This window comes from Schistocerca nitens, chromosome 11 (assembly GCF_023898315.1).
Source record: "Schistocerca nitens isolate TAMUIC-IGC-003100 chromosome 11, iqSchNite1.1, whole genome shotgun sequence".
Taxonomy (NCBI): Eukaryota; Metazoa; Arthropoda; class Insecta; order Orthoptera; family Acrididae; genus Schistocerca; species Schistocerca nitens.
In genome coordinates, this window is record NC_064624.1 from 210126866 (window position 1) to 210153048 (window position 26183).

The following is a 26183-nucleotide window of genomic DNA, read 5'->3' on the forward strand; positions in this document are numbered from 1 at the left end:
TCCACCGTGCTCGCTACGAGGTCTGGAGACCAACTGTGTGTTAGTTCGTATCTCAGCTACCCGAGGACATCGCCGTGACGTCATTTAAGATGGCTGGAAGAAAGCCAATTGGGGCACGTCCACCAAGTTTGAATTTTCGCGGTCACTTATGTTTTCACTGCTAAATTATTAAAATCGCGCCATTTGTACTAACCTAAGTCGCAAAGTGCGAAAAGGACTCTCTATTTCAAGCATTACGGTCATGCAAGTCCGCTCCAACTGACTTAGTACACATCTTAGAGATGGTCACACCACGAACTCCAGAACTTGTACAAACCTCAGCCACCCGACCGCCACTTCCTCCTAGGATCCAGCGCCAAGTTTGAATTCTACCAGCAAACAAATCTCACCAGCGCTTCCGCCACCAACGTAAGAAAATTGTTGCAAACGAAGCCCATCACCACTAAACTAAGCCACCAGCACTCAACCTCTTCCTACACGTTTCGGGTAAAAGGACTCACCCCGCACTAGGCCCATAGATGGAGGAACGAATTTACTTTATTTAGGAATGGAGTATATTGTATCACACCGACATGTCCCACGTCATACAGACCTGCAAAACACTCCTACATAACTCATTTATAATGCTCTAGACATACGCTTGCTAATTGTAAACAGTTAAAAATAACGCACAGCACAGCCTACAGACTTGCGAACCGCTCGTAAATAATGCAAAACATTTACCTCCAAATAGCCAAATAACTCCTAATTTTCGGAAATAATTTCAGTGCATAGGCTGATGGAAGGAGTGTACTTTATTTATTTGTGACATATCTTTTTGAAACTTTTGCATCTCGTAGGTTTCGATATGTAAGGCTGACCTAAGACAGGTTCTGAACTCCTGCACTTGGCAACACTACCACACCCATCAAGATATTCATTCCAATCCAGACATCTAACTCCTCTACAGATAAATTTGTCCAGTTATTTGTGGACTCACTCACAGTCTGACCAGATTGCCGTTTTTGCGCAAAAACCGCTCAGACTGTGCTGTGCTGCTCGGGGAAGTAAGGAAGGACTTTTATTTAGTCGTGGAGTATATCTGTCACAAAACACCTGCCCTGATCCGACTGTGGTCATCTGGCACCGGCCACAAACACGTAGACAACTCCTAATTTCACCACACAATAGCAAACTGCTCTTAAATAATGCACTACACAATATCCACAGACGAGCTCTCTACTCTTAAACTCTCCAAATAAAGCACAGCACAGTGCACAGACGTGCTCGCAAAATAGTGCAACAGACGCGCCCAAACACCCCCAGCTGCCAAACCGACCAAAAGACTCCGCTCGGCCTCCCCCCAAACACGACGTCAACACAGTCGCATTCGCACCTATCACCGAAGAAATTGATATCGCCTATGCGCCTTAGATTAAAGGCAGGCCGCGCGCGCGTGCGGTAGGCGGGGGAGGGGATTCCAGAGTCTCCAGCCCAGTTCAGCTTCCGAGCGCTCGTGACAGCCGACACATGTGATAGCTTCATTGTTCTTCTCACGTATACCGCCGGCGTCTCAGGTCTGGACCTGCCTTCACGTCTATTGTCAGAATAGCTCATAGCTCGTTGACACACACGATTAACGCGGCCGGGAAAACATTTACTACTCGCATGCAACCGAGATGGTGACGGGAAACCAATCACTCTGATCTGCCCTGCACGGGCGTGTAATCATTGAGAACACACTATTTTTTTAAACAACTTATTTACCATACACTACATCTATCACAAAACACCAATGCCAGATGTGCCCTGGGCCATGTTGCACAGCCCACAGACCCGCTCCCAATCATAATTTCAGTACACACTATAGCAAACTGCTACTAAATAATACATCACACAGATGTGTAGATACGCTCAGTACTCGTTAACTATCCTAATAACGCATAGCAGAGCCTGCAGATCCGCTCGCAAAATAACTCGGCAGACGTGCGCAGGTACCCCCACTCTGCCCGCTGGATCGTGAATTCAGTCACCCACCCGTCTGATTCCAGACCTCGCACAGCCCCTGCTGTGAGTTGGCGCGGTCGACGCGCTCGTCAGCGGTCAAAACACACACACACACACACACACACACACACACACACACACACACGTCCGTCCAGGACCGCGATCCCTCACAACCCCAAGCCGCTACCACCGAACGCGGCTGAAAGTCAACTTTATATCGACGTAGCATAATTATCAAAGCGCAGCCTCCGTACGCTAGACACATCATAGCAGCACATGTCTTTACCTCCTACGACACTGTAGCACACTGCGCATTGCTCCTGACACGACATTACACGGCCCTTTAACTAAACATAACTACACATCCCTCCTCTCGCCTCGTCGCGTGACCAGCCATCTAAAACCTTCTCAATATTATTCTTACTTTACAACGTCTTTTTAAAAAAGAAGATCTAATGTACTCCTTTTATTCCTCCCACTGCACCTAACCTGACACCCGTCCCACCATCAACATACGCAAACGTCCTCAACCCCATCTTGAGGCTCATATATCTCCCCACAAACCATGTCCATCAATCAATTTACCATTCTCATCCCCTCTTTTCGAATTACAAACGTAGCCTCTATCTAAACACCGATCAACTCACCTTTCTCGCACTTTCAACAGTAAAATTAATTTTACACAGACCCCGAAGTACCAAAGACAATTAAAGAATAAAACTTTTATACACAGCATCAAGTACATACGACACTCACACCAATATTCAAAGCCTGGTCCATATTTACCACTTCCAACTTGAATTACATATTATTACCATTGCCGCAAAATTCTGCCAGCGCTCGATTTGGACCTATTTTTCCGCTCTTAACTGTTGTCACTAGCGGTCGAATATCACTATCTATAGATTGCATTAATTTCCACATAAAAAAAATCTCGCGCCGCCGTTTGGAGACTCATGTATCTGAACACATGCCATCATTCAACAACTATCACTTGCTCTTATCTAATAACTCATCTATCGGGTCTGGGGGAAGGTAATCCCTTTCTTTCTTTCAGCAACAGACAGCGCCCTCTCTTTTTTTTTTTTTTTTTTTTGTTTTTTTTTTTTTTTCACTGGTAGCTAAAATGCGCCATCAACTTAACATCACCAATTGCGAAACAATCTTCAAATACGTAAACACACTTAATCAAACAGCATTCCCGCTGAGGACATGACCTTCAATATTACAGTTCTTAATCCAATAACCACCGAAACAAGTACTAAATGCTCAAACTAATCCCATAGCGCCTTACAAAGCGAGCGTCTGAGCGCCGCCGGCGGCATGTCAAAGCCACATATCTGTCCATCACTTGATAATAAAAAAAGCGTTCTCCCTTTCTAACCATGGATGAGTATGCATTTATCTTCACCTATCTGATTTCTGCAATTTAAGTCGGAGAAAGACATATCCATTACCTTCTGCAGCCTGTCTATAAACAGAAGGACCTCAGTTACTGCAACAGGACCTCGTTTTGACCATTCGCCGGAAATGCGCGCAATGTTGTACGTCCCGAACTAGATACAAGTACAAGTACAACAGATCCTCAACACCCTATCATCTTTATTCTCTACCATCAAACAGTGAAAAAAAAATTACCAGCTATTAAAGCTCATCATATTCACAAGTCACGAAGGCACCAATGCGATCCATCCACCTCCAGCGCGTACAAACGGAATTCACAATACTCCCCCCCCCCCCCCCCCCCCAGAATAACTCAGAGCGCGACCATCCAAGAAGTCGTAACAGCTCGCCAAGTCCGACACCTCAGATTACAGATGCCCATATGAATAAGATCATATTAAATATACTCACGCTGCAGAGACCCCTTTAAAGTTTGATCACCCGTACTCTAAGCGAATGAGAAGCTGCCTCTGGCAGTGTTTTCTAACATACTTTTGCACACTGCCGAACATTTCGTCTTTCTGCCGTGACTTCAAAGTCCCTGTCTGATTCTAAACAGACATTAACACGGACTGATGCACAGCCTCTCACAGGAAACTATACCTTTGCACCTTGTAAGTCATATTCTTACAGTCGATAGCATAACACCGAATGATTTTAAATAAAGGACAGCCACAACGCAAGGAAACTAGAAGAGCCTGGTGGCGTTGTGGCGACTTTCCAAACTACCCCTCGAAAGTGATTGACCAGCTCTACATTTAAACTCTTATGTCGCAGTGACCGAGTAGTCGATAACTTCGCGTTCCATTTCTAGTGATTGGTCATTTTTGCAAACGAGTACGGGATCACAGTTTTCGGTGCTAGCAACCTCGGAAGTTGCGGTCCATCAACCAAAATTTGTTCCCCAACTCAAACAAGCACTGTCAGTCAATCATTATGTCGTACCCAATGCACGGATGGGATGGATAAGACACCACCGATCTACCGTAATATTATCCATCACAGCTGATATCGCGAAAAATTTTACAATAAGTCCGACACTGGCCAATCGTGTGACAGCTTGTTTTCCTAATTTCAGTATCATAGCTAAGCCATACCTCCTCTACATTGCAAGTATCATTGGAACATTCATAGATGACTGCTCAGCACGTCCATTCACACTTAATTCTCAAACACACAAAAACGATCCAATTATACCAGACAACGCTATACATATTTCTAAGACCTCGCGCACAGTACTCGATCAATCTCTCTGCGTATGGCGGTCACAGAGTAATCTGGCCCTTCTCACGTTAAAAGACCACCCTCACCTCGGCGTTGACCAACCTACCCCGCAACATTGCTACCCAATTATTCCTCAACCGAGCAGACGAATACAGCTACACTCCACCTCTCTTTGACTGAATAGAGCTTTCCTAGTCCTAACCCCTCCAAGTGCACCATATTTCTCGAAATGTAACCAAGTCTTGGAGCTTAGCACACTTTATCGATCTATAGTAACAGATCTTAAAGCGCCTTAATTTAATAGCATACAGTTAAGAACAACATGAACAGAGTGATATTTATTCACAACGAGAGTCTAGGATCGGTGCATCGAAGATTATGGTAAAAGAGAGAGAGAGAGAGAGAGAGAGAGAGAGAGAGAGAGAGAGAGAGAGAAAACATAAACACACACATGCACTCCTAAGACTAGAATGTTCAGCACTCAAAAACGGGCGATAATCTTAGATCGCCTACTTTTCCGTCCTGTCAGACATACATCCTTCTCCCCGGTCACCCTACGCTGAGCTATCTCGACCCCAATCGTAAAACTTTTCCTTTCTATGATACGAGCCCAATATAGCCCTGCGGACAAGTCTAGTGCCCAATGATCACATCAATCACGATTCATAAATAATACTATTACTCCATCAGGTCTATATAAAAATGATAGTAGCACGCAGTACATCCTACAATCAAACAGATCCACATAACAGCAGAGTCCACCATGTGAAAATTACAAGTCAATCCCGTCACCAACTCTGTAAGCACCCCATCTGTCGGGTAAGTGTGTACACAATTATTACAGCCCCTCACAAATACCCACGCATAAATCAATGTGCGTTTAGAGGAATGTGTCAACTTTCATCAGACATGAGATGGAAGTCCTCTGGTGACGGACGGGTTCACCGTTAACGATTGCAAGTAGACAGTGCTTTAAACCACATACCGAACACGTATCCGCATACGACTAGAACGCAGGCTATATCACGTGACTAAAGCATGCAAATAGAATACAGGAAAACAGAAATCTACCTTCAGCAACTTGTCCTCTACAATAAATGAGTCAACGTTTGAATCGTACCTAGTTGCAGCTCTGTCTCAACCGATCATCCCGTACACCCTCTGTTAACATATAACACAGATGTGAGTAAGTTTAGAAATGAATGATTCTCTGTCCTCCTGAAAACGATCAAATACAGTATTCAACTCGCGTGTATCACTGCTACCTCAGTAGACATACACTAATAATACGAACTCAACGAGAAAAAATTGACTGCCTTCCTTATTCCGCTCGTTTCCATGTCATCATTTTCCTGCATTTCTCCTGTTGCCGCATACTTGACTCCATGTACAAATTCCCCCCTGCGAACCAGAAGATAAGCAAGTACGTTCTCATTTTCACCGCACTTCGGTGTATATTAGGTTACTTTATACGTATGCGCTAATCAGTTTTCGCATTTCTTCCTATTTTATGTCGGAACCATCCATGCGATGGCGACATAACCTATCGTTATGTGTTCTAAAATTGTTTGTAAATGTACCCCAGGTGTATCCAGGCACCTCCACATTCGGAGAGCACTTCCTCTGTTTTGGTAATATTGTGATACATAGAGAAGTGAGTAAATAGTCTACATCTTTAAGGTTACATAAGAATTTCAGTTTGAAAGCAAACATTTGTGATGAGTTAGAACACGTGAGTACAAGATGTTAAATGTGAATCTATTTACAGTGCCCTTGAAAATGAACGAATGCAAGAAAAGCAGAGTGAACATAATGATGATTACAGCTGTTGAAAGAAGTGTAATAAGAATGCGACTCGGAAACACATAAGCTTTAATTTCTTTCAGAAGTGTAACTTAGTAACCTTTCGTTAAGTTTTAAGCCACTGTGTGGAAGAAAGGTGAATGATATTTTAAGGAATTTAAGTTGAAATATAGTTTTTACACAGCCCTCATGTGAATACATTTGTCTATACGAAAGTGAAATTTAGTGCCACGTTAGCCTTCATTATACTTACACACAACAGAAAACCCTGAGGAAGCAAAAGATAGGAGAGTTATTAAGGCCGTTTTTGCGGCTCGTACAATACCTCCACTTAGCGAACAGATGACAAAATTACATCTACGTTGGAGACAACATTTGACTTTTCAGGTAATGCAAGGTAAGTGCAAAGGAGCAGTGACCACCCGTGCAGCCGACGTGGCAACGGACGCTGAGAAAGAGAGATTTTACTGACAATTATAATACTATGATATTTATTTATGTTTTAGAGAAGAAATGATTTATATACACACATACATTATGTTTAACCTTTATTAAAGTAAAAGGAAGTTCATGGTTGAACTCTTGAGAGGAAATTTTGTACGTTATTATATGATACACATTATGAGAGAGACAATATCTGTGAGATATATTTTCCATTTGTACAGACAGTATCCACAAGAAGTGGAGATATCGAGGAAGTACTGAGCAGATATGCGATTTACTCATGCAAGGATTTGTTAAGGTATAATACACTTAGTCATATGAACAATCAGAACACAAACAGAGAATCTGTCATGGTGTTACACTACACAGACTTGATGTAAGGACACTTACATTTACCCATGAGCTGGTAAATGGTAAGCACCTCCTTTCACACACCCCTTGAAGGTGATGCAAACGTTATAATGTATTATGTTCTCTTTTTATGTAGTAGCTGTAGGATTTGGTAGTGTATAGGTAGTGAATAGTTTCTTCCATTCTATCATTCTCCATTATCCTACCACCTCCTGCAGCTGGGTATTGTTTGTTTACGGAATGTAAGAGTATGTTGTGTGACAGTAAACTTTCACGTATGAAAAAAAAAGACATGAAGAAAATTAAGTATTTTGAAAAGGGATTATTGATGGCATTACAAGCCTAGTCAACCACTAACCAGATATGCAATCAAAAGACAGAAATGAATAATAATTGAATGAAAGCCTGTGATTTAAATATTAAGTCTGATATCCCTTGGCACGCCCAAACTTGAATAAAGAAACTTAAAATAGCCAAAAACCCCAATAAGAGAAAGCCAATGGGACTTAGTATAATTTTTTTACTGTAAATATTTCACATGCATATCTTGTAAATTTATATGTATTTGTATATGTGCTAAAACTTTGCATATTGTCAACATATTTTGAAATGTGAACACAAAATGTAAGCTTTTATAATTAATGATGTAAACATGCTGGGACTCAGTGAACTTTGTTAAAATGTAAATATGGCAAAAAGTGTTGCAAACTGTTAACATTATAAACGACGAATTTCGTGTTATTTGTGAAACTTATGGTGCATAAACCAAATAACTGCTAGTAAACCGATATAAACTGCAATTTACTTCGACGATAATGAGGATTTTTCACACTGCAAATGAACGTTTGTTGGCGAGTGTAAACAATGTGGTGAAACACCTACCTTTGCGAACATCGACGCCGTTGTTCCTGGCCGGCCGTCAGATGCTTTGGAGACAAAAAACTCAGCACCTGTCGTAGGCGACGTGGAGGCTAAAAACTACATGGACCACATATGCCCCGGGAACAATAGTCATAAAACGCACATGGACATGGAGTGTTGAGCCGTAACAGAAGACACGGACATTGCTTCAGATCACGCACAAGCTCAATCTTATGGTGTCGCCGGACTTAGCATGCCATTTATGCTGGAATAACAACTTGTAATGAACACTATGTGAAAGTGAATACTGTGCAAGACTGTCATAACACAGCGATTTTGAAACTGCCGCACACGAAATTCAGTGATGCTACTGCGCATACGCAAAGACTACGTGCTGCCAGAGATGCTGGAAGCACACAACATTAACTGCGCTGGCGAGCAGCTTGCTCAAACAAACTCTATGTAAATATACGTATATTAATTTTGTAAAAAGGATCAAAACTAACAACTGTATTTAGTATATAGGTTTGGAAAGTAAGTATTGACAACGATTATCCCCTATGAATGCACGTGGCCTTTCCTATGAAAATATGTGTATATTGACATTTACGTATATGTATTATATTGTTTGCTAGCCTGCCACCGTAAATGTTTTAGCGTGACAGTCGAGGGGGCGATGTAGTGGGACTTTGAATTTCGCCGCGCTACACTCGTTCCCTCAGATATAAATTATACCGTCGCAGCTGTATGAGCGCTCGACGGCAGAGAAAATATTTATAAGAAAATGAAAGTACTAAAATTGTAACTTTTTTTTTTCTACCCGCTCTTGTCTGTTGAGAGCGAAAGCTTAACTGCACTTATTCGTTAGTCGTGGTATGATTACGACGTAAAAACTTATTGATGTGCGGACATATAGTATTGTGAAAGCTTGTATGAAATTTGAAGGATGGAAGCAGCAACGTAAAATACATTGCATTCAAGATCAAAATGGTTTTAATTTGTATACATACTAATTCCTGGAGGATGAAATTTATTGCAAGATTTTGGAGCAGCTACGACTTTTTCATGCAGAAATGAAGCACGAGATCGTTGGAGAAGAAGACCTGAACGCCGCACGACAGAAGACATATTAACTTGGAAATCAATGTACTCTTATCTACGCCATTTCCCCCTGTTAATCACATTTGTTATTCTCTGTTCTTTTTCAAATCATTTTTGTAGTGGAGATTGGTCATACTTTTGCTCAGAAACTCCACAAGGACCAGTCCAACAATAGCTTTTCCGAATCACGAAGTCCGATTTGCATTTCATTCTTTCCCTTTTTCACGGTCATTAAAGATTTTAAAAACCCCTTTTTTATTCACCATTTCTTCCCACATTTTCAACCTTTTATTTTATTTTCTTCTCATTTTCTTTTTTATTAACCACTAGAACGGTTCCATGTCACATTTACAACTATCGTAAACCGGAGATCGACTTACATTAGAAAAGCTTCGTACGACATCGTGTGAAGCCGAATTTTCGAATGCCGCAATTCGTTACTGCGAGTGGGTGACCTCAGTTATAACTACTTTCCCAAGTGTCGTGGCCTGGTGTCATGGCTAACACGTAAACCTGACACGTAAAATGGTAAGAAAATGAAACACATACAGCTGCCCTAAAGCTTTCATTTATTGTGAACCTACCAGTTTCGTGCTTCAATGCACTGTCATCAGACCCGAGTCGGTGCCGAAGGGGTTATCTCGACCCGTATATACGACGCGTCAGTGGCCGACAAACCGGTTTACGCAGACTGCCTGTAACCGTGACGTCTCTTCAATCGTCGACCGTGACAGTTCGTCATCGTACTGGTATTTTTATTTGTTCTTATTTTTCTTCCTATCATTCTTTTTCCGTTTTACACCTACCTGCCCGCGTCACCTCAATTGCAACCGAGGACCGCTCTTCGGTCGGTAACACGGCAACCGGGGTAGCCGTGTGAGGAACGTCGCGGGTAGCGAGAAATCACAGTTTCCTTTTAGCACCGTAGCTGAATTTTGTAACAAAGCTAATGCTATTTTAGTTCCGGCAACAGATCGTCGATTTCTGTTTTCTGCGACAAACTGCACATCGTGAGGGTGCGGTTTGCTCAGCACACGAGTTTGAATTCGGGGCTGCAAAACAGACCGGCTGCCGCAGTGCAGTCGTCTGTCGACAGAGCACCTAGCACTTCTGACGTCCCTCGCGGCGGCCACTTGCGACATTCGCCACTGCACTGCAGGACACAGTGGGAGCCTCCACAAAGCGAGCCGCTCCGTTCGTGTGAGCGGTGGCACGAGCCCCCCCTCATATTTGTATCTTACGATTTTCCTCTCTAATTGCATGCGGTGAAAAGTCGCTATTCCTTCACACGCGGACTTCCCACGCAGCGTCTCTTGTCACCCGGATGGTTAGGTGGCCGGCGGGTTCTGCTGAGCTCGAAAGGGTTAGGCCGACGAGTGTGAGGGAGTCGAGTGGATGCTGTCCAGACGCCGACATTGTCATAAGAGCGGCGGCGACACGCCCAGAGGGACCAGAAGGGGCGGCTGGGGTGAGAGATTCCGTTACTTCGCAGAAACTTAGTGGAAACACTTTATGGCGGGCTACCAGCGAGGCGTGGGAATGACTTGTGTTCCCAGGCAGTCTTGGCGGACAAATTCTCGCATTTTCTGCAAAATCGTAACTGTGATTGGCTTGCTCAGGGCATAGCTCCGTGACGTAGCAAAATCGGCGCAGAAATTGCCGCCAAGAATCTCCATCGGTGGAATGGTAGTGCTTCGGCAATAGAGTGGAATTTTCCGCCGGTTTTCGAGTTGCCGATCGGAACGTTTAACCACGGCCACTGTCGTGGGGGCGGGAATGTTTTGTGTTCGGGTTGTACGGGTGCTCCTGTGGTAGTTGGCTCTCGCCTTTCATTGGCTGCTCTGGACAGCCTGCCTTCCGTTGGCTGTCTAATATTCATTTAATTGTAACTGTTTGACGAAGTTGCCGAGGTTTCGACTTCAACGTAGCTTTCCGAGTACAGTTGGCAATTCCGCATTCTGCGTACAATCGGCCATGTTGTCCGTCTCTAGCAGTTTTGGCTGAAGTTGACTGTATCGGAGTTACTGTGTGACTTCGCTTGATAAAATCAATCACTGTACCGTCAGTGATTGTGTGGCGAGCCTTCTTCGTCTCCCTCAGAGACGTATTTGTGTTGCTAGGAAGTCTTTAGTCTGGAACAACCAGACCAGTATAATTTCTTTCGGGCTATACTCGCGACATTATCGTCACCACGGCGGGACGTCGAAGCAACCAGCCATCGCCTCCGGTACGCCAGACCGTGTCCTTGCAGTTAAGAAGGCAGCTCGGTAATGTATGTCCGCAGCACCAGCAGATTAGGGAATTTGCTCTGTGATAATCAGAGCTCAGCAGAGCGCGCCTGTTCCCGTCTTTTCTTACGTGGTTCTGTCTCGGGTGTTCACTGAGTTCTCACTACTGTAACAGCAATTAATGTTGGGTTGGCTGGGTGTTTCTCTTAAGATTTGAGTTGCAAGGAATTGGCTCCACATACCACTCGGTCATAAACATCACAAGCTAGTTTATGGACAACTTCACCTTCACAGCATTTATTTGAGTATCCAAGTTGATGTATTGTAAATGTTTCATGTGTTTTGTTTATTATTTTGAGTTTAGTCATAATAAATGAAATTGTTATTTTGGACAGAACTTTCATTCTGTTAATCGGTAGAGCAACCCTTTCATTTCTCACTACATTAATGAAACTTTCCTTTATCTGATTAATTTCTATCCAATTAAGTTATTGCAGGTGCCAAACTATTTTCTACTCCACTTGCAGGGTCCATTAAGAATGTAGTGTTAAATACACTGCTAGCCCCGGCACCTCGCACGTGTGCCTCCTGTAACAGAGCGGTAGCTGGCAGCTGACGTGGCAACACTGTAGTGGCAAGTGACAGATGTGACCTAATGAATAATTTTAATTAAACTACAACCATTTAAATCACATAATAGTCACGAGGAGGAGGTTAGTGAAGATGAAAATCTACGATACTTTGGATGCATAGACCAATTTTGTACAGCTAGAGTGGGAGGGGGAGAGACATGCAGTGGTGAAGGGTGGAGAGTGGGACGAAATGAAAATGAGGAAGGAAGTGAGGGAGAGGTGAGAGGGGAGAAGAGAGAGAATTTGGCTTTGGAAACTGAAAATCAAATGGCAGCTACCTCGGTACTGCCGAGCAACAGTTTCGGTGTTTAGCGTCGCTCACCCAGTGCCGGCTAGACCCGCACCACTCGCAATAGACTCGCTGCTCCACGATCTGCAGTGCCGTGTGAACCTGTTGCAGTAACGGGAGGGATAGGAGGCAGGTGGTACGTGCAAACTGACTACACAGCTTCCTTTATTTCCACAGCTTTATTTATTAAGCACAAAAAAAGCGCAGCCGACCGACAGTACACGCACTGCTCGGACAGTGCCGTGACGACGTCGGCCGCGTGCCGTAGGCGGGCGCCGAACGACAGGAGAGGGGGGGTCGTACCCGACTCCGCACTGTCGCCACGGGTGAGGTCCGCCGCCGTGCGGCTCGGGACGAGACGGTCGTAAATCGAATCGACCGACAGTGTGAGAAATGTGGAGGTTCTCTGCAGAGTCGACGAGGAATCGTGTGGAAAACGGGGACGGGACGTGTGTCGGACGTCGGGGAATAACTTTTGCAGTACTGGAGGGATCTGTAGAGGGCAAAAGCTGTAAGGGAAGCGGAGACTGGAAAATATTCGACAGATAATTGATGACACGGGTGCGAGTTCTATTCTGGCGAGGGGCCCTTACGGACTATTTTCTTCGTACTCTTAAAAAGTCACTGCACGGGCGCGAGTCCCAAAATACTAGGAGTTGCCGAGGTTTCAAATTTGATTATTCCGAGCGTTCCGAAGTACAAAAATTTCGACAAACTCGGAGGCATTGCCCGTAGCCGGGTGTGCGGCAGTCGTCCTAGTGTTACAATCACGAGATAGTAGTTTGTTCCTGCCGTGGGAAGATTTTTTTTGTCTCTTCTCCCGATTGCATTTATTATCAAACTGACATGTTAATTAACACATAATGAGGTAACTGTAATGTTTTAATGAAAGTGACATTTTTAATTACTAGTTGCTTGAAAAAAGGAGTACTAAAATAAATATTTTTAATAACATATTTTTGTTTTGAATATCGTTTTTGTTTATCTATAACGTCTAGAAATCAGAAAGTATTATAATTTCTATTATATGTTTCCGATTCTCGTACAAAATTTTAATGCGTTACCAATAATTTGATCCACAAAATAGGATTTACGTCAATAATTATTAATTAACAGCTACATTTATTATGACCGTATTACACTATCGGAGGACTTTTACAAATCACTCACAAAAGTGAGGATCACACTCAAACTTTTATGAAAGATACTTGACAGAAATCTTTTACATTCCAATATACACCTTAATAAATATCGAAGTCAAACAAAAATAAAAAGTTTTGACTCACGTGGCGATCGAACCGACGACCTCGTGATCGGGAAACTAGAACACTACGTGCAGAGCCACAGGCAATTCCGTCAGGGAAGGTGAAATGTTTTCCACTTAATTGACTCGGAAAACTTCAAAGTCATTTATCTGAAGTGTTTTCGAGAATTGTGCCGTACTGCTTAAGCGAGGTGATGTCCAACGTTGTACAAGTTTGAAGAAAATCTGAGAGGGCCAGTCCGTAAGGTACCCTACAAAGTAGAGGGGTGGATACGGGAGAGGGAGAGGGAGAGGGAGAGGGAGAGGGAGAGGGAGAGGGAGAGGGAGAGGGAGAGGGAGAGGGAGAGGGAGAGGGAGAGGGAGAGGGAGAGGGAGAGGGAGAGGGAGAGGGAGAGGGAGAGGGAGAGGGAGAGGGAGAGGGAGAGGGAGAGGGAGAGGGAGAGGGAGAGGGAGAGGGAGAGGGAGAGGGAGAGGGAGAGGGAGGAGACCGGGCACAGCAGTGGAAGGCCGCTGCGACACCGTCGTGTGGCGATCTGCCCGAAGAGGATTCTTGCTAAATCTTCCTCTCTTGTGCCTCCAACACGGAACGTACAAAGAATATTCACACAAACAGAGAGAGGTATGCGACTGCTTCTCTTTTCTCTCATTCTACTCACCTGTGACGAACAAAACAGATCGGGTACGACCTCTCGTCCCTGTGGCAGAAAACACAAATAAACAATAAACAAAAAGTTACAACATAACGTCGTGACAATCAGACATAATCTCTCCCGAGGCACGAACGGTTCTCTGTTGTCCCTGTGCGTTCACAATAAATACCATCTTCGTCTCTCGCAAACCTGTTTGTCCACAGCAAAATGTCACAGCCATCCTTTTTCCAAAAAAAGAAAAAAATTCCACTTCCACTGTCCAGTCTGACAATATTAGGCCTCTCGAAACTGCTCGGCACTCGACGTGTGAGAAAGCTGACACACCTGACCTCAAAACACTTTTTCTCCCTGCAGTTTGACGTCTCTCGGCAAACCCGTTCCGTTCGTGTCGCGTACGGTAACGGCAGTTTTAGAAGACGGAGAAGAACACGCGGAAGAGAGAGAGAAGGGACGAGTGAGAACGGGCCTCGTGCAAACTGTCCGTCCGAGCTGCGAGATCTGAAGTGTGCCCCCGTTCTCACCGACCCCCGTACACTCCCTCTCTTCGTACACTACATCTCACTCGAACTGATCGAGATACCGGCTGTCGTCAGGTGTCGGCAGTACGAGGAAGCGGACGACTGCGTACTCTCCTCGGTACTACGATACTCGAGGGACCGAGTGTAAGTACTCGCAGTGGAAACTTCTGCCTCGAGTGTTGCCAAACATTGGTAGTGACTTGAAATGCAATGTGCGGAACGATTTCCTCCTCGACATCTGTGTGAAACGTTTAATTTTGTGTAGTGTGCAGAGAACTTACCACTCTATTGAGAAGCCTGTCGCAGTCATTTTGGTGGTCTGTGAAGTAGGTTTCAGTCAACACGTTTCCAGTACAGGTATATAATTAAAAGTCACGTACTGCACTCAAAAGTATGAAAGGGCCTATGTATGAGGTGTATATTTTAAGTATGTAGCATTTTCAAATGTAGACACTTCAGCCGGCCACAAACGCTGTAACAGAAGCATTTGTCTGTGCTTATTTAAAATGTCTCAGTTAACTGAAATTCTCGTAGTGTCTGAAGTCATTTATTCATTCATTCATTCATTTCTGTGCAGAAGAGGCACAAAAACAGTCCAAATTTGTGAAAGCAGTCAAGATTCAATGATAAGTCAGTGAAGTTTATCGAAAAAAAAAACACTGTCAGTGATTGAAAACTGAGGATATTGATTCGAACATACTAATATTTGCATGTAAGTGCAAGTGAGAGACCATCTGTCACAAGTGAAGAGAAAACAGACACTTTGCAATTCCGTCCGTATCCGAGGAGATACATCCAGCTCTGAGGAGAATTCTTTATTAAATTCCTACAGAAGCTTTACAGCAGTCTATGTTATGTTAGTGCAGGGCACTGAAAATGACGAATGAGGTGCACTGCCACGTAGAATTGCATTTTCTCGAGCGATACACTAATGTAAGCAACGGATGTTGTCTGCACAGGTAAAAAAATATGGGAGGCTCACAGTATACAATGAAGGTGCGAAGTCATACTACAATGACGACGACATCAAAACGGCCATTTGCTGACGACTGTCAAATTGAGCAGCCGGTTCTTACGAGAATGGAACTCGGGTGTCAGTTATTCATTGTAATTAGAGGTTTCATACGGGTGGAAATGAGATGAAAATTGACTGAGGTATAAACATTCAGGTAATAGTAAAAAATTGTGACACTGTAATTAGGTTTTGTTTAACTTTTAAAAAAATGTTGTCGGTTAAGAAATATGTCTCGCAAATTGAGGGCAAATTATTCTGGAAACTTAAACGTGCTGAAGCCTGATAAACACAGGTCATTTCTTTTCAATGTTATCCCTCGTATTGGGCTTGTATGGGCAATTACTAAAGTTTCATATGCACATCAATTACAGCATTCGTACGTATATAATCTTCCTCACACGGGAGGGGAGAGGGGGGGCGGATGGAGGAGCAAATAATGCGTTTCAAAAGTACAAATATCCACATTCAAATTTTACAAGAGAGCCACAGACAGGAGTAGGTTTCACGACGGTTCAGTTCCTCGTGTACGGCCAGAAGATGACGCTCTTTGCTGCAAAGTGGGCAACAACTTATGCACAACGGATGTAATGCAATGAAACTAAAACTGGATCAGCTGGGATAGAGGTCCGAGAAGGAGCTATAACGTGAAACGGTAACTGCCAACTGCTGAGACACGAGAGTTTCGACGGAGCCCGGAGGCGTACTCGGCGGTCGGACAAACTGCTCGCCACGAGCGGGAAGTGCCGCGTTTGAGCCTCGACCTGTCAATATTCTGCACTGTCACCACACATTCGATAATTTTTGTGGTCGAGTGCTACAAGTAAGGAGTTCATATAAAAGACTTACCACACTCGTCTTGTGTGAGTGTTCTCCCACCGGTGAGTAAGATTAAGTGTTGCCACAAAGTGCTGACAACAGCCACTTGTAGAAAAAAAAAAGTACACTTAAGTCTCTTATCCCGGTCGATCCTCAACGTACGACATTAGGTCCGGACATCTGTCGCAAACTGCACTCACTAGAACGTTCGCACTGCACGTGGGGAGCGCCCCGTCAGAGTGTCCAGTGCGGAGTCTGTACACGGAGGCGTCTGAGGATGGCGCAGATGCACCCGTCCGAACACACGCCGGCCGGAGGCGGTGCGCCGCCCCCTCAGAGCCTCCAGTCCTCGGGCGGGGACAGTGGGGGCGGCGTCGGGGCCGGCAGTAGGGGCGCGAGGTCGCCCGGCGGGACGGCGATCCGCGGGGGCGGCGCGGCGTGGCGCCCCTCCTGCTGCTGCTGCCGGTGTCACGTCTTGCGCGGAGGCGGCGGGGGCGGAGGGGCGAAGCTCGGCGGCGGCGGCCCGATGTGGTGCGTCGAGGACGGCCCCAGCGACGCCGCCGACAGCTTGCGGTCCTTGACCGCGACGTTCTCGTAGATCTGGCGCGGGAAGTCGTCGGGCGGCCTGTGACAGGCGAGTGAGTGAGAGACGGTATTTTGGTGTGGCTAGACAGCTTATCCTAGGAGACGGACTGGGGAAAGGCGGAGCTCCGTCTGTAGCATTTGTAGATTTAGAGAAAGCTTTTGACTAAATCCATTCGAGTACACTCTCTGATATTTTGGAAGTTGCAGAAATAAAATACAGGGGGTGGAAGGATATTTACAACTTGCACAGAAACCGGGCCGTAGTTATAAAAGTCAAAGTACTCGTAAATTACGGATTGCAGCAATCGGTCGTCCTTTTTCATATTTTATTATGCAGATCTAGATTTCGACCTGAAGCTAGCCACTGTCAATGCACTATTATTTTCGCTCAAAGTGCGTAAACAGCTGTCGACTGGTCTTCACCCACAGTCCATTGAGTAGTATTCGGAGTCTCAGGTTCTCAGTTTTGCACGCTGTGTTCAAAACCTGGCCTTTACTTTTATTTCTGTTTTTCATTTATATACTCAAGTCTGTCGAAGATTACTAGACAAATGTTTTCCATTGTATGTTGATATAACTTTGTCCTTATCCATCTACTAGTTGTACGTCAGACGAATGGCATGATGATAAGAAAAGAAGAAGAAGAAGAAGAAGAAGAAGGAGGAGGAGGAGGAGGAGGAGGAGGAGAACGAGAAAACGATTTGAAATTGTTTTTAGTGAAATTCTTATAGTGTATCTTGATTTGTAATCAATTTCAAAGGGCAAGTTTTTGGAAAAGTGATTCATTATGCTGGGTTTGCTGCGAAATTATTGCCAACACGCAAAATCTTCATCAGTGTTAATGAAGTTTCCGCCTTCGCGCTACATTCGTGGTGGTCAGAATACCTGTGTTTCGAATGTTTCTACAATCGGCATCTATAATAAATGTGTGACACTTATTGTGAAACCCAGTAGTAAATTTACAGCATCATATCTTGTAATTGATAAGAAACATTTGTGTACTAACCTTCCACAGGCACGGGTAGATAAAGAAAAACAATAAAAGATGAAATAAACAGAAGCAGTAATCGGGTTCGTAACACAGGGCACAAAATTACAAAGCTGCAAAGCTAACTATTGCACCGCCATTTCCTCCGAGAACATCACACTGTAAAAGGCAGACAAAGTACCTCGAAATACTTCAAAAACTTCGACTGCCGTTTCTCCAGAAACGGTAGAGTACTTATGGATAAGCTGTGACACGTGACCGCTTATTTTAACTTGTCTCGTCCTTTTCAGACTGTCTTTGCACTCTAGAGAATTTGGAGCTCTGTGTCTGACGGCAACTTTTTCTAAAGACGCACAAATAACTTCCAAATAACCCCATAAAATATCAACTATTTAACGAAAGTCACCGGCAGACGAGTGCACAGCACCTGCGTTACGTAAACCGCGTAGCTTCCGATCCGAATCTCTTACTGTTTTATTTAAATTCTACGTTTATTATCAAATGAAAATGTTAATTAAGAAATACTGAACCACGGTTTTTAGTAAAAATACATCTTTTCATTTTTCTTTACTAATTGTACGAAAATGTGAGTATTCAGAATAAAGTAATAATTGGTAAGAAACTGCAAAACGGCAAACTAAAAATGAAATTTCAATTTTTTCTTTATTTCTATAGACAAGAGTATTACTGATATGCATTATTATTCCATTTAATAATAATGCTATTCACATGTCTCTATCAGATTTCGATTTGCTTTCACGTGATAGGTAATTAAAAATAAACAGATTCTTTATTAAAAATTATAATTCAGTACTCATTCATTAACTTTTCTATGTGGAAAAAAGATAGTGGGAATTTCAAGTAAAGCCTCTCACATCCCTACAGATGGTGGCATTGGGGAAAACTAGAAGTAGATTTCTTACACCGACGTGCCCGAAAACGAACACCTGCCGAGGTACGGGCCATGGGCCCACCCCCCCAACTCCCGCCCGTACGTTACACAGTGCTCACCACGCACCCCGACACACCTTCCGGCTCTCGTTCACAGTGAATACCTCTCCCTTACAAATATACGTGCCTCCGTTCAGGCCATGTCGTAACTGTCGGTCGCAGCTCCCGCGACATCTGCACACTGACAGTGGGTTCGGCGTACGCCGATTCCTTTAAATATCCCAATAGCCACAACTCCAGTGGACTTGCGTTCGGTGAACGGGGAGGACACACTGTCGGATCTCCTCGACCGATCCGTCACCCGCTAAACGTCGCGGTGTGGTGATGTCGCACGATCTGTGGAAATCGGTGAGGTGCCCCGTCGTGCGTGAGCCGGAGTCGTCATTTTTTTTAAATGAACTTTTCACTCTGCAGTACAGTGTGTGTCGATACGAAACTGTGTGACAGGTCGCAACCGTGTGCCGGACGGGGATTCGAACCCGGGACCTCGGACTCTGTCCGGCGAGTGCTCTACCGGTCGAGCTACGAGAGCGCGACTCTCGACTCCCCCCTCCGCTTCCTTTCCCTCGGTACCTCACCTCTACCTTCCGGCAGTCGCAGTCTCTCTACGCGGGTAACGTTCTCCGACAGCACCGGTAACTCGTGTAGAAATGGCCGATCCGCAGCACGCGTTCGGTGAGATGGACGGCCCTAGAAGCCGCCGACAATTCCCGCCCGCACGCCGATACCGGAGCGATCCCGAAGCCTCGTCTCCCCGACCGTTCGAGGATTTGCATCTGCCGAGATGGGCATATTGTGGTAATTTACTATGCCGTCCCTCGCGAATCCTACCTACACGACCAAATACTGTACTGAACGTAAGTCACCGTAAGTAAAACAGCCCGTATCTCGACAAGTGTCGCTTCCTCGACATATAATTACGAGAGATTTCTTTCTAGATGCGACCGATACTCTCTACTGTAGTAATACGTGACACTGTTTTTCAACATTCTGTATCGAATTAAGATTTTTCTAAAAAAGTTAGTATTAGGGAGGATGTAGCCAAGCTCTTTGCATTAAGAATGCTTATATGCTACCCACTCAGCTACTGGTGAATCTTGTAAAATGATGTAAATGTTTTGTACTTAGCAGCACTTCAACAATCTTACGACACTGGACCCTCTTTTTATCAAAAGAAAAAAGAAAAACCACCACCACACACTGGGCTACTTTGGGAAATTGATGCCCGAGCTGTGACCTGCAAATTCTGTAAGTACGGACAACACAGAGAAGGTTTGTCTGTAAGGTGCCCGTGTGGGTACAGTAATAAGTGAGGACAAGGAGGTGGATACAGAAAACGTTAGGAAAGGAGAAGGGGACAGTAAACTCTGTCTCAGAGGGATACGCGAAGGGAAGAGCAGGCGGAGGACGAAAAGACAAAAGAGGTTTCAGTTTCCGAACGACGTGCCACAGGGCAGCACTAAAAAGGAATAGACGGACAGCTACAAATGGAGACTTAACGGACCCGACGGCAAATCAGAAAACTGACGACGACACTACGGACTGCACGTGAGAATAATCCGACAATCAGCTTAACAGCTCACACATCCGAGTTGCCGACAAGAATAATGTGTACAAGAACACAAAATAAAACTGACAGTCAGTTTGGCTTCGGGAAAGGTAAAGGTACCAGAGAGGCAGCCCCACTGCAACGCTCAATAGTGCGACTGAGACTTTGAAAAGGTCGATGGCCGTCCGTAGGTTCTTTCACCCTAGGAAAAGTGTCTGCCAGTATCGAATGGTGGAAGACGTTTGAAATCTCCAGAAAAAATAGATCTAACCTTTAGGGATAGATAGGTAATTGCTCCGAGAAGGAAGTATACGGACAGAAGACTGGTAACGGGGGGCTCACATTAACGGTGGTGTCAGGCAGAGAACCGGTCTTTCTCCACCACCGTCCGATCTGCACGCCGAAGAAGTGACGACAGAAATACGAGAGAGGTTAAAGAATAGAATAAAATTCAGGATGAAAGGATACAAACGATACAGTTTGCTGACGAGTTTGCTACCTTCGGCGAGGAAGTATTACGGGACGTACCGAACGGAACGGAGAGTTTACCGAGCACAGAATGCGGGTCGAGAGTAAAACGGCACAGGCGAAGAGGGCAACGTCGGCCTTAATAAGTTGAAGAAATTTCTGAAAATGTATATCTGAAGTGCACAGAATTATACAGAAGTGTGTTACGGACTGTGGGACAACCGAGAAAGGAGATAATCGAAGCATCTGAGACGTGGTGCTGTAGAGAGACACTGAATATCGGGTGGACTCCGACAGGAGGCGAAGGACTGCTCGAGGAAAGTGACGGTCGAGGAGAAGGGCCGGGAGAACAGAGCACGTGTTGAAAGAGGGCGGGGAATAGCCTGTCCGTGGTACCACAGGGGGCTGGAGACGGTGAAAACTGTAGGGTAGGACAGAGACTGGAATACGTCGAGCAAAAAACTGATGACGTAGACTGCGAGTGCTACTCCTATAAGGAGAACACGACGACTGCCGTAACCCGAGTTCCCAGAAACTTTGGTCAGTGGGAGAGGACTAAAAATAAGACAACACACGTCTCAGTCTACCCGTAGATACTGTACCATTTCTAAAAAGTGACACTGAAGGTTTTGACATACATTTTTAGCATTCAGTAATCTTAGCCAAAATGGTGGCACAGTAGCTAACATTGTGGGCTCTCACTTTTTCACCCCATATTCAAAACCCAATTATTGCTATTGTTAATTTTATTTTTCATTCATCTACCCATTTCGGTACAAGATTAGTGCAGTAATGTTTTCTAGTGTATACTGAAATATGTTTGTCCTTATTTGTCTACTAATAGTATGTCCGATTGGAAAAAAAAGAAAGAAAAAGAGAACAATAAATGAATGAGAAAATTATTTGAAATTGTTTTCAGTAAATTGCTGTAGTGTATCTGGATTCATAATCAGCTGCAAGCAGCAGTTTTGGTAAAGTGATCTGTCACGTGTCGTTTCTCACGAAATTGTTGCCAATGCATTGCATTTTCAGCATTTTACCGAGTGAGATTCGTACGAAGAAACACCACTGTGGCAAACTTGCCTCCGTCTGATGCTTGTGGGGTTCAGGATTGTCGTGATTCAAATGTTTCTACAGTCGGTATCATCCGTGGGAATGCAACAAAATCTGCCTGTAGAATACAGACAAGAATAAAATACAAGAATTAATATAAGAATTGATATCCGAATGAAACATAAGTGGAGGAGAATTCAAAAAGGTTGTAAACCTTGGAAATACCGTACAAAGTATATTATATAATAAATTTAAGACACTTATTGTACAACCTAAATGTAATTTTTCAATTAATATAATGCCGTCATATCGCATAACTCTGTAACAAATATCTGTAAGTGCTAACATTTTTAGATTAGGCTTTACCGTCACTGTTGCTGAATTAAATGAAACAACAAGTTTACTGTGACCAGTCACCGTTTTATTTATTTCCACGACGCATTTCGAAGGTTTAAACCTCCATCATCGGGTGGATTTACATTAGTTAGTATTACATTTGTGTTCGTGTTGTGTTACGATTTTTGGAGGATTTTGTGGCACTGCCTAGTGGAGAAACAAGACACTATTTCAGAGTATGGTTTAGGATTACTTTAGACAAAAAATTAAACTGATATCTAATGGTAAACATTACCCCTTGCCAGCTTAAAACTGTATGTACATCAACTACTGGCACAAATGTATATGTATCCGCATATTTTATAGCATTAACCAATGTATTAGCCCAACCTTTAGGCAGCTAATAATCTTAAGACTGCTTGCCCTCCTTCTGCCTCCAGCCCCTCACATCTGTTTATTAATCCCAATCAAGGAGTGTCACCTGCGTACGATTTTACTGCTGTAGCCAATATGATCACTGTAATTCAAGTCTGTAACATTTCACCTAATTGTTATCAACAAGTATGAAGTTTAAGCCGTTTTCACATTTCACCTGATTGTATAAACGAGTACGAATGTTTAGCTGTTTTAACTTGTCAAAATTGGATTTATATACCACCTGAAGTACACACACTCATATATTCGACACCTCAAAAGAAACACCTCCAAATGCTTTAAACAATTATTCGGTAATTATGTTGCTCCGACGTATATTCTTTGCACTTTGGGATTATGCCTTCTCTTCTGCTATACGAACCTTGCACCCAGCCGATTCCAGATGCCATATTTGTTTACAAATGTGGCAGTATACGTGTGACGTGTTACGACAGCAAAAGGAACCTGTGACGCCTAGAGGTACTCTGGTTTACTTATTTAACGTTTACCATTAGACATCAGTTTAATTTTTGTGTCTAAAGTAATCCTAAACCATATTCTGAAATAGTGTCTTGTTTCTCCACTAGGCAGTGGCACAAAAGCCTCCAAAAATCGTAACACAACACGAACACAAATGTAATACTAAGTAATGTAAATCCACCCGTTGATGGAGTTTTAAACCTTCGAAATGTGTCGTGGAAATAAATAAAACGGTGACTGGTAACAGTAAACTTGTTGTTTCATTTAACAACAAATATCTGGTAGTAACCTTGAAAGGACTTGGGTACATAATTAAAAAAAAAAAACATAAAATAAAATAGACAAAAACAATAATTAGGTTTCGGACACGAGGCACAAAGCTAACAGGCCGCAGCAATAGCCACCGAGCCACGGTATCGGCCGTGACGATCGCACGCTAAAAGGCAGCCGAGTTACGGCGAAAAGTTCGACCGTAATTTTCTCAGAAACAGTCGGAGCCGAGACATGCGTTCCCTTATTTCCGCCCCTCTTCCACCGAGCAGTTTCCGGGCTACCGGGCTACAGCACCGGTCACGTACTCCTCGCGAGATGAAAAGGTCGGCACGGGAGGGAAATTTTTAGGGGGCCACACCGAACCGGGCGGGAGACTGTCGACCGCAAAAAAAATGTCAGTTTTCCGACTGCGCGCACTACCTGGGCAGGTGGGCGTCGGACACGGCCCTCGCGGGCGTCCGCACCGGCCGCACGACGGGAGGCGCCGCCCCCGCGCCGACGCCGACGCAGGGGCTGGCGGGCAGCGACGTGGCGCCCTGGCGCTGCGGAGGGGCGGCCGTCAGCCCGGCGAGGGGCAGCGAGCCGGGGGCGGCGGGGCCGGAAGGGTGCGGCGGCAGCGGGGGCGGCGGCGGCAGCGGCAGCGGCAGCACGGGCGACGGCGACGGCAGCTCGTCGCTCGAGTAGCGGATGTTGGTGTACTCGCGGCCCAGCTGGAGGCTCTTCTGCGGCCGCGCGGCAAAGGACACACAAATACGTACTTAAAATCTTCAAAATAATGGTGAACATAGTCCCAGAAATAAATCGAAAGAGTTCTAGTCCTCCAGGATTTTTTTAATTCTTCTTTTCTTTGGCAGTGGTGCAGGGAGATAGGTGCAGATCCTTGTCCCACTACCACCTCATCCGGCATTCAGCTGAAGAGAGCTGTCTGGGACGGATGTACAACTGCTCGTTCTACTTGCGGAGTGGAAATTGCGGGCTAGGAATAGCTACGAAGCTAGCAAAAAGGTACTCCGAAGTAACTGCCTGTACTGCTTACCACTGTGAAACGTGGTGCCCCGTTAGTGAATAATCTGATACCATTTGTATTTTTCGTACTTAACACTTATTTACTAACAAAAGGTGTTTCATTTTACCAAGTTCTAACACAGTTGAAAGTTTTCTTATTATTTGTATTTACTCTCCACTGAAGTCAATTCTTATAAAATTTTACATTACGTCAATAGCTGCACACAAATGGAAGACGATCGTCGTTTCGACAGCTTCCGAATAAACTTTCGGGAATAACAAAAATTTTATTTAAAAATTCGTTTGTACATAACTGTGAGGAATGACATAAAACACTAGCGAAATTTTAAAATTTTAGGATGAATCTACATGTAAAATTATCAATCTGAAAAAACAAATTTGTAATTGACTAACTCCCATCTCTATTTTCATTAATTATTTTTCAATGTTTACGAACAGTTGTACTTCCAAATATTAATACTTAACATATAATCGCTCAAAACCACTCAAAATTTGTTTCCAAATCGATGCCTGAAATTGTATTCGAACTTGTCGACAAAGTAATACAGTTCCGTATTACACATTAAATACAGCTGTCCTCGACGCCACGGCTTTGCGGACACCGGGCACTGCTCTATTTTCTAGGTGCGGCCCCACTAGAGCCGATCGAGGTCCCGAACTGACCCGGGTTCACGGAGCCCGTCCCGGGGCAGCCCGGGGGAGAAGAATCGCTTCTCGAGTTGCTCGTCCCCTTGCCTCCGTCCCACATCTCGACTAACCTACCCAGACAATTACACTTTACCGTTTGTGAAAATTGCACTGTCCAGAAGTAATGTTCCGGAACATTTCACAATTGGAGACTGTGTAGAACAGTATACACAGAATCTAGTGCTAACGGAAGCTTTGCTCGATTACTGAAATGTTTGATGCCGTCTAAATTTTAGCCACTTTTGAGCTGATTTTCCTACATAAATTATACAGTTCGTACCTGTCGGTGCTTGTACAGATTTCCAACCGTCCAAGACAAGTTTTATGTAAATATATTTTTCTACTCTTATTTCGATATTTTACCAGGTATCGATCTGAGACCGTGAAAATTAGTAGTCACAACTGTTGAAGTGTAAGATCTGAAAAGACTGACAATGAAATCAGTTTTATAAAATAACAGAAAGTTTCAATTTTTCACGTTTTCGAAATATGTAACTCTTGTTACAAACAGTCAGGCCCATAAATCTTCACTTAAATATTTAATCTGAGAAAACTACACGCAAATTAAAACTGTCGAACAGTTTTAGTAACAGAAGCTATCTAAATGTTAATACAATTTACCACCACTCCTCGAACGTTCTAGGACGTACGTTCACGATATACAGGGTGATAAGAAAAAGCATCAGACACTCACTGAAATGAGAAAACTAAGTCCAGTAAGCACGGGTGTGGAAATTCGTACTTTCTG

The 26183-nt window shown here is 44.1% G+C and overlaps 1 protein-coding gene across 1 annotated transcript in view; it reads right to left on the reverse strand.

Annotated features, from left to right (window-relative positions):
• Positions 1-17093: 17093 nt before the first annotated feature.
• The window catches only part of LOC126212793 (tyrosine-protein phosphatase corkscrew-like), a 353604-nt gene continuing 344514 nt past the window's right edge, over positions 17094-26183 (reverse strand). Inside the window, exons 13-15 of the mRNA XM_049940195.1 lie at positions 24355-24444; positions 24143-24225; positions 17094-17250 (exon numbers count right to left, since the gene is read on the reverse strand). Coding sequence (XP_049796152.1) covers positions 17094-17250; positions 24143-24225; positions 24355-24444 — 330 coding nt within the window. The remainder of the gene's footprint in view (positions 17251-24142; positions 24226-24354; positions 24445-26183) is intronic.